The following is a 14,058-nucleotide window of genomic DNA, read 5'->3' on the forward strand; positions in this document are numbered from 1 at the left end:
ATTTGGAAAACAGGAGAGAGCAAATTATGTGAAACAGTCGCTAATCTCTACGATATCATTTTACTAAAGTATCTCACAAATGTTTGTGAAAACAAATGAAGCCTTGTTGAAGAAGCAATGTAGGAGTTAAAATCAGTAACTAAGGTTCTTCACACTTTTTGTAAATGGAACTGTCTGACTGTTTTGTCTATGATTTGCTACAAAGGGCTGAAAGTCTGAGTAGGGACCACTTCAACTTGCTGCTTGCTTTTACATTGGCACTGTGTATAAGTATTACAGTTAAATATCAGTGCTAGGTTCAAAGCACTATATTAATCAAGTGATACAAAGTGAAAAGGGACAGATTTGACTTCCACATTAAATTTGCAGCATGTTGTTGAAGAACTAGCTCCCCAGTCTCAAATCTGCATTACTTCTCCACAGGGTCCTTTCATGCAGGCTTACGGGAACAGACTCTAAATGATATAGTTCCATGTTTCATTTCCTAAAATTGTTTGCTCTGGCATTATCTCAGGCGTCAATAATGCACCCAATTCACCAGGCCTATCAGGTGGCGAGTTAGCTGATGGCAGATGAGGGGCCCCTTATTGACCTCACCAAGTTGTGAGGCTGAGAAGCGAAGTGGTGTAAGAAGACCTACGCTGCAACAACAAGTCTGCTTCAATAAATCTCTAAAACAAGAAATCTTCTCCCTGGATTTCAACAGGATTCAACTTAGCTGGGTAAGTCAGCTAGATTCTGTGCTTGTGAGCTAACAGATTGGATAGGGTATAGACTGGATATTCTGTGGTAAATGACTCACCATCTTCTATTGGCAACGTGTCAGGGGTGTACAGGGACACACTTACCTGCCTCAGAGTACAATATCTAACAATGCTCACGAGCCTCAATGCTATCAAACACAAACCAGTTCACATGACTGGCACCCATCTACTACCCTGAACAGTCATGTTTAGGGAGTCATCTGACATCATGTAATAACGCTGGCATACAGTAGCTTTCCTCCTGTACTCAATCCAATGACTTCAACAGGATTACTTTTAAAAGTTACCCTCTCTGAAAAGTGTGCCAAGCTTGAATTGGGAGAAAATGACAATGGAAGAAGGGTTAATGGAGATTACAAAATTCTTTGGAGCGCAGCAGTACTTTGTCGTCATAGTCATAAAGTTATACAGCACTACAGAACAGAAACAGGCCCTTCAGCCCATTTCATCCATGCCAGTCTGGCCTTCTGTCTATTTCCATTACCTACACCTGGACTACAGTCTTCTACACTTCTCTCATCCATGTACCTATCCAAACTTCTCTTAAATAGAACTGCACGGCACAGACCTTTTAGCCTATTCCAAGATCAATCTAATCCTTCTTTCCCCCATAGACCTCCACCTTTCTTTCAACTACACACCTATCTAAGAATCTCTTAACTATCCCTAATGTATCTCCCTCTTCCATCACCCTGGCAGTGTGTTCCATGTACTTATCATTCTTTGTGTAAAATAAAATACCTCTGACATTCTCCCTGTACTTTCCTCAAATCACCCAAAAGTTGGTAGTATTAGTGGAAAAAATCTCTGACTGTCAGTTCTATCTATGCCACTTATCATCTTGTACACCTATATCAAGTCACCTCTTCTCCTCCTTTGCTCCAACGAGAAAGGTCCCAGCTTGCTCAACCTATCTTCAGTGGATATACACTCTAATCCAGACAGTATCCTGATAAATCTCCTCCGCACCCTCTCTAAAGCTTCCATAACCTTCCTCTAAAAAGACAAACAGAACTCTTAAACGTTATAACTGAACCTGGGTGTACCACTTCCGCTGGCAGCTCAATCCACACTTACACCACTCTCCAAGTAAAGAGGTACGCCCTCAGATTCCCCTTAAAATTATCACCTTTCACCTCCAGTTCTAGTCTCTCACAACCTGAAGAGAAAACACCAGCATGTATTCATCCTATCTACAGCTCTCATAATTTTGTACACCTCTAAAAGATCTCCCATCACTCTCCTGTGCACCAGTGAATAAAGTTCTAATGTAGTCAACCTTTCCCTATAACTCAGATCTTCAAATCCCAGCAACATCCTTGTAAATTTTCTCTGTTTTTTAAGCTTATTGATATATTTCCTGTAGGTAGGTGACCAGAACTGCACACAATACTCCAAATTAGACCTCACCAATCTTTTATACAACTCCCTCATAGCATCCCAACTCCTTTACTCAACTCCTGGACTTCAGGTATGAAGTCCAGTGTGCCAAATGCTCTCTTTACCATCCTATCTACCAGTGCTGCCACTTTCAATGAATTATGAATCTCTATTATCAGCACACCATTCAATGTGCAAGTCTTATCCTGCTTTGTCCTCCCAAAGTGCAACACCTCACACCTGTCTGCATTAAATTCCATCTGCCATTGTTCAGCCCATTTTCCCAGCTGGTCCAAATCACCTTGCAAGCTTTGCTAGCCTTCCTCACTGTCCACTGCACTTCCGATCTTGGAGTCATCTGCAAATTTGGTGATCCAGTATACCACCTTGTCACTAAAACATTAATATAAATGATAAACAACAATGGACACAGGTCTCCATTCAGAGACAGTTATCTGCTACTACTCACTGGCTTCCCTTGCTAAACCTGTGTTGATACAGTTGGCTACTTCATCCTGCCAAGTAATCTAACCTTCTAGACCTGCTTTCCATGCAGGACTTTGTCAAAGGCCTTGGTAAAGTCCATTAATGTCCACTATCTTTTCTTCATCAACCTTCTTGATAACCTCCTCAAAAAAACTGTAAGATTGGTTAGACATGACCTGCACACAGAATGCCATATTGATTATCCCTAAACAGGTCCTGTAGATCTACTCTCCCTTGGGCAAGATATTAGCATGCAAGACAGTATTTAAAGGAGTAGAAAGATGGTTTTATAGGCGTTGCAACCCATCCCACATGTCTAAGAGTGTTCGTATATGAATGAAACCTTCTTCGAGTGGCTAACTTGATGTGTGAGAGCTTCCTCTGCAAGTATGGCAGTGCTAAGGTGATGGGAATAATAATGTGAAATAGCAATTGCTGATCAGTTAAAGGAAGTAGCAAGGTGAAGAGCAGTGGCCGTAAAGGGCAGAAGGTATTGGAGAGGAATAGGCTTCATTAATTGGTAAAGAGAAGTAAGACAGTTTGTGATTTACCTCAGCTAGGGCTGTGAGGCTATTAAGTTTATTCCTGAATTTCAGCCTTATACTTCAGGTGTAGAGGAAAGGATATTTCTGGCATTGACCCATTTTGAATTCCCACTCATGTGTCGAATCACCTGCTGGGAAATCTTTCTGAATAGCCAATGTGTCTCCCCATTCCCCCCAGAAGTTCATATTTCTGTATTTCCTTATGAAATGGAGGAGACCACGTTAGCCCAGCAAACCAGTGCCACTCTCAGAGCAACCCCATTGCCCTGTTAATTTATAGAACCAATTAACCTATCTTTGGGATGTGGGAGGGGTAAAAACCCCACATGTTCACAGGAAAAACCTACAAACCCCTCTAGAAAATGCACCACTAGAAGTCTGAGTCCAAAAATGAAACCTGCCCCCTCAAAGCAAGCAAAGGAACCCACTGAACTATTTCAAAAAAGAGCAGGGAAATTATTGTCGGTTAGTTAGCATCAGTAAAATTGAAGCTATCACTCTATAAGGGGAGAAATCACAAGAAATGTTAATTACCAATTGCAAAAATTACCATCCCCCCACCCCCCCCCCATCCTTCAAGCAAAATTTCAAGACTAAAATGTACTAAGCAGAAGAAAGGCAGATACTGAAACTCAGAGATCTGATGGATAGTCATCAATTCTGTTCACTCACTTTCTCTTCCTGCAACTACCACGAGACACCTAATTCCCTACCGTATAAATTGACTTTTTCTAGCGTCCTGTTGTATTTTGGACTGGTCGATGATTAAGACATTGCTGTTTGTGAAGAGCTTTTGTGTGCAACTTTGCAAGTGTATTTCATAAATATAGCAACAACCCTACCTGAAAAGTACTTTTAAGCTCAAAGCAAATTGTGTGTTGGAAGAACTTGGGGGTTAAGCCGTTTGGTATTTTAGCTGCTGAGTCAGGGAGGTCAGTCTGTTAGTTTTTGAGGAAGAGGTTGGGGGTTTGGGGTTTATGAGCTCTGCTTCTTTTTCCTTTTCGTGCAAGGGGGGGGGGCCTCAACAACTTCCATGGCTTTTCTGTATTTTATGGCTATCTGGAGAAGATGAATCTCAGGGTTGTATTCTGCGTACATTCTTGATAATAAAATGAACCTTTGAAAATGGGAGTTCGTGCTTTGATAAAGTTTTATTGACGTAAACCTTCTTTATTTGTGTTTGAAGGCATTTTGTCTTTTGGAAATCTCCATCAGACCAACGGTATGAAGCACAAAAAAAGATGCATTTTTTTGTGGAAGGAAAGCAACCAGTTACTCTCCCTACCTGTCACTGGCACCTGAAGAAATGTAATCGAATACTGCAACAGATCGCATCCAGCTGTTGGGTTAAAGGCCACCAGTAACGTATTCCCAGAAACAATGACCTCAGCGGTCAAGGGTTGGCCAGTTTGTTCAAACCTGGAATTTAAAATATGTATTTTAACATTTAGTGTCAAAATTACTTTTTTTCCAAAAGCTCTTGGATTTGTTACATGGTATTACAGAGGAAATTCCTGGTGCCTGGAATAAAAATTGAAGAAGTGTCTATTTCTTCAGATGACCCTTGGTGTTTCTCGAAGCAACAAAACCATTTCTACTCTTACCTCATGGTCTGTTAGAACTGGGATAATCACTATTGGTGACACAATAATATAGATGAGGCCCCCTACTCTCAAAGATGTGGCACCACGAGCGATATCGATAATCCTGCGGCTCTAATATACCAGCAGTACATTAATAACTTACCTAAGTAGGCTTTAATAAACATTTACATCATCACCCTTTACTTGTAGTTTTACAGGCTGCATTAAATTAATGAATATTTAGTTTAGCAGAATAATGATGTTAATATCTAGATGTCAACTGTCCTCATATACAAACGTTTGTAGATGGACAGCACACCTATCTGATCACAAACAAGAGAAGATCTGCAGATGCTGGAAATCCAAGCAACACCATGCTGAGTTCCTCCGGCATTTTGTGCGTGTTGCTCGGATTTCCAGCATCTGCAGATTTTCTCTTGTTTGTGATGACACTTCACCCATGAGTCTGTTGGAGGTCATATACTGTGTTTGGTGCACCCGGCGAGGTCTCCTCTACATCAGTCAGACCCTGCACTCTGCCCGCCAGAAACTTGCTGCAATTTAGAAGATTGAGGGGGGATCTTATTGAAACATATAAAATTCTAAAGGGATTGGACAGGCTAGATGCAGAAAGATTGTTTCTAATGTTGGGGAAGTCCAGCCTTTTAGGACCGAGATGAGGAAAAACTTCATCACACAGAGAGTGGTGAATCTGTGGAATTCTCTGCCACAGGAAACAGTTGAGGCCGGTTCGTTGGCTATATTTAAGAGGAAGTTAGATATGGCCCTTGTGGCTAAAGGGATCAGGGGGTATGGAGAGAAAGCAGGTACAGGGTTCTGAGTTGGATGATCAGCCATGATCATATTGAATAGCAGTGCAGGCTCGAAAGGCCGAATGGCCTACTCCTGCACCTATTTTCTATGTTTCTAAAAAGCAGGATCTCCCAATGGCCACCCATTTTAATTTCACTTCCCATTCCCTTTCCGATATGTCCATCCATGACCTCCTCCACTATCATGATGAGGCCACACGTAGGTTGGAGGAACAACACCTTATATTCCGTTTGGGTGGTCCTCCAACCTGATGGCATGAACATTGATTTCTCAAACTTCTGGTAATGCCCCCCACTCCCCTTCTTCACCATTCCCCATCCCCTTTTCCCTCTCTCACCTTACCTCCTTGCCTGTCCATCGCCTCCCTCTGGTGCTCCTTCCCCCTTTTCTTTCTTCCATGGACTTCTGTCTCTTTCTCCAATCAACTTCCCAGCTCTTTACTTCATCCTTCCCCCATCTTTTAAATCTACTCCTCAGCTTTTTTCTCCAGTCCTGCTGAGGGGTTTGGGCCCGAAACATTGACTGTACCCTTTTCCTAGATGCTGCCCGGCATGCTAAGTTCCTCCAGCATTTTGTGTGTAGTACTCATATCTAGCTTCTTTATATAGATAGATAGATAGATACTTTATACTTTATTAATCCCAAAGGAAATTGCAGTGTCGCAGTAGCATTACAAGTGCACAGATATACAACCATTAGACATGAAGTAAGTAGGAATAAAAAAATAAATTATCTTAAAAATAAAATGTACAAGATTTACAAGTCAATTATTACAAGATTTCCAAGATTTTTAAGTTCACACTGATAAGATACAAGTGCAAGAATTAATTGTAATATTATGCAGGAACAGGTACACACTTACACCACCCAGATAAGAAGTGATTGTAGTATTGCACAGGGTGTGGTAAACAGCCACACTAGTAAGGTAGCTGGTACAAATATTTAAAGAAACTCTGAGGTTTACCTGGGAACTGCCCTTTTGCAAACACTCTTGAAAAGATGCATCTATTATGAGGAATGTTCACCCCATACATGAAAAGATGGAATGTTCTTAAGTATCTTGGTGCTATTTAGGGTGTTTTTCTAAATATTCAGTTTGGGTAATTGGCATCTAATATGCCATATACTGGGGTATAGGGGGCTCTGGATAGAGGTAGTACCTGTGATGTCTGGCATGCTGCTCCCTACCAGACAGGGTGGACAGGCATCACTGGTACTCATCCATCTCCTAAATCTCTCACGTGTTGGCTCCAAGCACCATACCCCAGTAAACCGCTTCAGTTGGCGGGCTACACCACGTGAGGGGGTGGTGGTAACATGGCACCACTGGGCGAATGACTTCCATGATGAAGTCACTGACCAGGGCAGAAAGGTTCTCAGATGAACGATAACAGCCGCGTGTTCACGACCAAGGCGAGCCACCTAGTTGGAGGAAATCAGCTGTGGTCAAACCTGGAGAGGGATGGGCTCTGCCAGGTTTCAGATGCCCAAGACAGGCCGCATGATGAGCAATCGCCAAAAAGCTTGTCAAGACAGCACCCCAACGACTCCACCAGGAGCTAAGAGCGCAAGAAGATGTAGAAGAAGATGCCATATACCAAATCTGGCCTAAAGTTCTTAGTAATAGTTCAATCCTGTAGCTGTATTCCAATGTTCCCTGGGCTTTGGCAGTTTCATTCTGGACAATGACATGAATTATGAACATAGTTTCAAATAATATTATATAATCCAAATGTTCATTACCAAAAGAAAGCTGGAGTCAATTCTATCTTTGCCACTAGGCCAATAATCTGTCACAAGCAATTTAGTCAAGCATTGTAAAATCTGTTCTGGATTTACTCCTCCATATACTAAAGCAATTGTAAGACCTCCCCTCTCATATAAACCTCTCATCTTTTTCCCTACCATCTCCCTTAGCCAGCACTCCTCCAGAGCCAACCACTGGAAGTGAATGATGTGGATATTCCTTCCAAACACAATGAAAGAGTTGGCAAAGGCCTTTGCATTGCAGCATGAGTAAATAACTTCAAATGTTCCAACAGAATTGTTAAAACGGCATTTCTTTTTGCACTACTATACTTTGCTCCATTCTGTTCTTATGCTCACTGTAGTATTTATTATTTCAATGTGAACTGTTAACTCTGTGAGCTTCGTGCAAGCAGGGAATTTCATTAAACCCTGGTGCATTTGACATTAAACTGAATCTGAATTGTCAGAGTCACACTGGAAACAGGTCATTCAGCCATTGATCACCAAGTACCCATTTACACTAATCCCGTTTTAATTTCCCCACATTCACATTAACTCCCTCAAGTTCTTTCCCTCAAAATTGTACTTGAGACTATTTATAATGGCCAGTTAACCTACAGATGCACACATCTTTGTGCTCTGGGTGATAACAGACCACCACGAGGAAACCCATGGAAGCACAAAGGTTCTCCACACAGACAACTGAACTGTTCCCCAACAGCAGGTCCACGAGGTGTGCCAATGCACTGCCCTTTCTTTGTGAGTTGCAGAGGAGGAGCACAAGTATCCAGTGCATTTCCTGCATCACCACAGTTGGTGTTAAACAATCAACCAAGATCAAACCAACAGTTACTACTGAGAAGGAACCAGCATTCCAAAGCACAAGATTCTCAGCCAACACACTATACATTGTCCGAGGCATCATCTTTGAGGTGAGATATTGATGCACCATCAATAACTCTCAGAGACGTGAGGCGAGATATAGGCTTTTATTGGCTGGAAGAAAGAACAAGCAGCAAGCGACCACCACACAGCATCCTGGAGACCGAGGAAGGGGCTGTGCCTCCAATCGCCTTTATACCGGGGTCCGTGGGACGAGCCACAGGAGCAGTCAGCAGGAGGGGGCGTGTCCAGACAGGTATATGTATTTCACCACAGATATTAAACAATCTGCTCTCTCAAGAAGCCTTTAAGGACCCATAATATATCACAGAAGAACATAATAAACTTTCTTGTTATCCTAGCAAATATTTATTCCTCAACTATTTTTACTAAAGCAGATGACATGATTACACGATATTGATGGCAAAGTTTATTGTACACAGATTAGATACAGCAATGTCTTTACTACAATAGTGACCAAAGTCCAAATACAATTATACAATTGTAATTTATGAGTTTAAATTTCCTATTCATCAGAGTATCTATTTTTGATAATTCAAGATGAGTGTAACAAAATTCAAGTCAATCCTTCTCCCTCACAAAAGATTTAATATAAGCTAAACTCAATCATTACAACCGAGTGGAGAAGTCAATTTGCTGAACACAGAGCACTCTTTCTGGACCCACTCAGCCCTCCAAAGGAATTTCACAATCAAAATGCACAAATGCCACTTTTCTAGGAAGAGAGCCAGCTTCAATTGGGGTCAGGGAAAGTTCACAGTGTTTCATTTAAAGCAAAGTTAGCATTTCCTCTGGTGAGGTATGGGTGTGCTGACTAGTGAGTGAGTTGAAATGAAACTGAAGTGGTAAGACTAAATCAGTTTGAAAAAGAATGAAACATCTTAACTCTAAAGCAATTTATATTTCATACATCTTATAAATGATTAGAAATTGCCTGCCAGAGGTAAGTAAGTAATTGCTCAGCAGCCTTCCACAAACAAATTATAACAGAAGCATTGGGTCTGGTCTTAGTATTTTAACTGTATGTTCAATTGTTTTTCCTTTCATCAATGGTTATGACAAGCCACAAGGCATCACTTGAAGTTCAAAGATGACAGCTGATCTCCAGAGCAATTACTATTTGAAAATTTCAACCCTACAGTTATAAAAAAGTGTTTAATGCACCAGACAGTTGGAAGCTCTAGAAGGCACAGAGTCTATCTTTAACCATAGAAATCCATAAAACAGAAGTTGAAAGTTAAATGAGATAACTGCTCGGCAACCTTTGTGAAATAGTTACTTTGCTGAAATCACTTTTCCTCCAAATGTTGGCCCATTCTATTATCTATCACAAGGAAAAAGCACTGGGACAGAAATACTATAGGTACTTGAGTACTAAGCATGTGTGCTGGGAAATTCCAGCAAAATAACTTAGGATTTGAGAACCAGCTGCTCTTACTGTATGTACACAGGGACAGGGTGAGAATGGAAAGGGATAAGGGGAAAGGAAGCAAAACAAATTACTCTGTGCAATCTGTCTTCAAATAAATAAATGACACAATTTCCGTTCTGCATTAAATGAGTTGTAAAAGAGAGATATTACTTGTTGCATGAACAATAGGAGGTAGTTTCAATTTTTGTTACTCACTAACAGACTCTATAACTGTGACGTTTTAGAATGAGAGTAGGAACCATAGCCTGGAAATCTGAAGGTGCAAGTATCTTTAAACGTCATGGTATTTTAACAGCAGATGCCAAGAGTTTTAGTTCCCACAAATTTGCAGAAAAATAGATGAATTGACAATAAATACATGTTTAGTAAAGAGAGTTTCAGAAAAATAAGACAGTCCCAGAGTACATAAGTGAACAGGCGATTGATGAGTCCAGGAGGAGATCGTGAAGACAACATTGATTACACAGTGGTTGTCAGGATGACTACAGAGATCAAGATAATATTTGTCGGGTCTTTGAGGGTTGGGGATCGTGAGGGCTTTTGAAGTCATGAATTTTCAGGATAGTCAAATGATTCCGGGTGATATTATGCAGCCTAGAGGAGATTCAGGTAAAGTATGGGATGGGATAGTAAATTTACTGATGACACAAATGTTGGGGTTGTTGTGGATAGTGTGGAGGGCTGTCAAAGGTTACAGCGGGTCATCGATAGGATGCAAAACTGGGCTGAGAAGTGGCAGATGGAGTTCAACCCAGATAAGTGTGAGGTGGTTGATTTTGGTAGGTCAAATATGATGGCAGAATATAATAATGGTAAGACTCTTGGCAGTGAGGAGGATCAGAGGGATCTTGGGGTCTGAGTCCATTGGACACTCAAAGCTGCTGCGCAAGTTGACTGTGTGGTTAAGAAAGCATACAGTGTATTGGCCTTCATCAACCGTGGGATTGAGTTCAAGAGCTGAGAGGTAATGTTGCATCTATATAGGACCCTGGTCAGACCCCACTTGGAGTACTGTGCTCAGTTCTGGTCTCCTCACTACAGGAAGTATGTGGAAACCATAGAAAGGGTGCAGAGGAGATTTACAAGGATGTTGCCTGGATTGGGGAACATGTCTTATGAGAATAAATTGAGTGAACTCAGTCTTTTCTCCTTGGAGCGACGGAGGATGAGAGGTGACCTGATAGAGGTGTATAAGATGATGAGAGGCATTGATCATGTGGACAGTCAGGGGCTTTATCCAGGGCTGAAATGGCTAACACAAGAAGGCAGTTTTAAGGTGCTTGGACGTAGGTACAGAGGGAATCTCAGGGGTAAGTTTTTTAAGCAGAGAGGGATGAGTGCATGGAATGGGCTGCCGGCAACTGTGGTGGAAGTGGATATGATAGGGTCTTTTAAGAGACTCTTGGACAGGTACATGGAGCTTAGAAAAATAGTGGGCTATGGGCAAGCCTAGTAATTTCTAAGGTAGGGACATGTTCAGCACAACATTGTGGGCCGAAGAGCCTGTATTGTGCTGTAGCTTTTCTATGTTTCTATATGGTAGTCAATAGGACATATGGATGGTCACGCTGATCATGATGAGTTGAATTGAAAGGTGGGGCACCAGGCTGATCTGGGAGATTGCAGCGAGCAAAGGATTAAGCCGAACAGTGAGGGCTCCTAGGATGGTGAGGGTCATGTTGCCTGCAAAGAATTTATGTTAAAAGTTTATAGATCACTGGTTTGGCATGAAGTGGGCGTTGCATCATTCTGTTGAAAGAGTTTCAAGGCTTTAGGGTGTACTGTATGCCGGGGAGATTTATTAGTTTGGTAGTAGGGATGTGGGTCTTCAGAAGTTTCTTCACTTTAGAGCAGAGCCTGAGCCAGCTCATGGAAGTAATGATTCAACTGGCCACTGTTTTGGACCCGTGTCCTGTTCCCTCTCCAGATCCTTTTGAAAGATATCAGGGAATCTGCTTCCACTACCCTTTCTGATAGCTCATTCCACATCACAATAATTTGCTTTTAAAATAATTTCTCTTCTCAGCTAGCTCTGGTAAGATGGTGGTGCTCTTGGACACAGTGACCTCTCCAGGGTCTTTTTCAAATGTTGTTTCTATGATCGCAAAACATTCCTGGACATTAATAACTGCAAGTACCGCAGGTCCACCCCATCAGCGAGTTCCTCGATGGCAGAGGGGCTGGAGTTGCTAAGGACCATGTCACTGCCTGCTGTGGAGAGGCGGTCGCTGTGCAAAGGTGATGTTCAGTCTAACAGCCAGTGAGTGTCTTGGATGGTTTTCCCTGTGATCACAAGAGTCCACTGGACATTGGTGATGTCAAATACTGCACGTCTGGTGCTTTGGTTAATTGCTGACACCGATGGCAAGGGAGCCACAGAGCCCTGGTTGCAGTGAGGACCAGGCCTCAGGCCATGGGCTTGCTTGTTGCAGCAGTCCAGGAGGGGAGACGCAGGAGGTAGTGCGGCATGTCTTCCATGCCAGGTTTGCATCTGGACTCTCCCATTGGCGCTGCTTTCCGGTGTTTGCTCAGTGGAAGTCCAGCTGGATTGCGTGCATGCATACGTTTGTCTGAGGACTGCTGAGAACTGCTTATCAATACCCACGCACCATCGATTTACAGGACGTGTCACTCAGGAGCTTTGACTGCATACACAGCACTGTGCAAAAGTTTTAGGCACATGTAAAAAAATTCTGTAAAGCGAAGATACTTTCAAAAATAATGAAATTAAAAGTTTCTGATTATCAAAAATCCTATAAAGAGCAATAAACAATAAAAAAAACCTAAATCAAATCAATATCTGCTGTTAAAACTGCATCAATTGTCTTCGGTACACTGTTGTGCCGTTTTATAAGAAAATTGGCTGGTAGGTTGTTCCAAGCATCTTGGAGAACTTGCCACAGCTCTTCTGCAGTACTTGGCTGTCTTGCTGCTTCTGTCTCTTCAGTTAATCCCGGACAGCCTCGATGAAGTTCAGATCAGGGCTCTGTGGAGGTCATACCATCTCAAGCTATATAAAAGATCTAAGGTGCCTAAGACTTTTGCAGAGTATTGTATTTTTTGTGTATATTTTGTGTATACGTGCTATTTGTGCTTTGTGCTGTGTGTGATTGTTGTTACTGTGTTTTGCACCTTGGTCCTGAAGGAGTGCCGGTTTGTTTGGCTGCATTCACGTATGGTTGAAAGATAATTAAATTTGAATTTAAACTTCTTTTGCAAATTACAAATCTCTGACAGTTGATTATAAACGACTATCACTGGATTCAATCTCTCTGTGTTAATTCTATCAAATTCGCTCCTTTCTTTGAACATGGTGACTAGCTCTTCTTTCAGCTTTCTTCACTGAAAGAAGAAAAATTTGGTTTTCTTCATTCACTCCACTGAAATAAAGTTCTGCATTCATTGCATAATTATGGTCACTTTCTTTTGTAACCTCTCCAAGAACTTGACAGTTTAAATGGACCTTGTACTTTTATAGGAATCATATTTCTAAATGTTTAGTATAACTCCATTCTCTTGCACTTGTCAGAAATTAAGATGGCTCATGCTTGTGTAACGCCCTGGTTAAGATTTTCACTGCTATGCTGTAGGTATTTCATTTTAGCAGTTCCGCAACAGCAGTCTGTTCTGCTTTCAGCCTCTTTGGGTTTGAGCTGAGATAAGGGGCTTTGTTGTTCAACTTAGGAATGTAGTGTCAGCCAGTCAGGTGGTGGAATTGGGAGAAGGTTCTAGAGAACAATGGGTGGAGATGTTTTGTGACGGACACTGGTGTGGGTTGAGGTCATTTTGGGTTTTGCTGGGCGAAGGCGTCTGAGGATGCTGTCCCTGTTGCACAAGGTGCTTTGTGCAGATGAATGGCTTCAAGAAAGATAGACCAATATTCTCATGGGAGATCCTGTTAGTTCCAGACTGATGTTGAGTGGCATTCAGAAGGTGGTGTGTGCTTTCAGGCTGACTGAAGGTCCAGCGCATGAGTTACAGACAACTTCAAGATCAGCTCCAACTTAAGTGCACATTTGACTGTTTCATTTTAATGGGCCCTTTTTCTTTCTTTTCTTTAATAGCTCTTTGGCTAAGTTACCATTCATAAATACACTTTCTTTATAATTGTATGCAGTGTATAATCTGGTATTTCTTGTCAATGGACAATAGCGGGAGGTGGGTGCAGTAAATCACACAGCATTCACACAAAACGGGTTCTGGGTGGGCGAAATATCCCAACCTCACAGGTTTAGCAGGACCAAAGTTGTATACACTCTAGACGTACGGAGCCTGGAAAAGGTGGGCTTCTCGTTGCGGAGTCCAGTGGCTGTTAGCGGGGGGCTAATAAGCCATAATTCCAGAGACGCCCAGTAAAAAAGGGTTTCACTTGAATATGGATG

The 14,058-nt window shown here is 41.9% G+C and overlaps 1 protein-coding gene across 1 annotated transcript in view; it reads right to left on the minus strand.

The window, feature by feature from the left end:
- Positions 1-14,058, minus strand: part of LOC140727667 (suppressor of tumorigenicity 14 protein homolog) — a 92,389-nt gene that overhangs the window by 22,969 nt on the left and 55,362 nt on the right. The window contains exon 8 of the mRNA XM_073045306.1: positions 4,461-4,594. Coding sequence (XP_072901407.1) covers positions 4,461-4,594 — 134 coding nt within the window. The remainder of the gene's footprint in view (positions 1-4,460; positions 4,595-14,058) is intronic.

The sequence above is a fragment of the Hemitrygon akajei genome, chromosome 5 (assembly GCF_048418815.1).
Source record: "Hemitrygon akajei chromosome 5, sHemAka1.3, whole genome shotgun sequence".
Taxonomy (NCBI): domain Eukaryota; kingdom Metazoa; phylum Chordata; class Chondrichthyes; order Myliobatiformes; family Dasyatidae; genus Hemitrygon; species Hemitrygon akajei.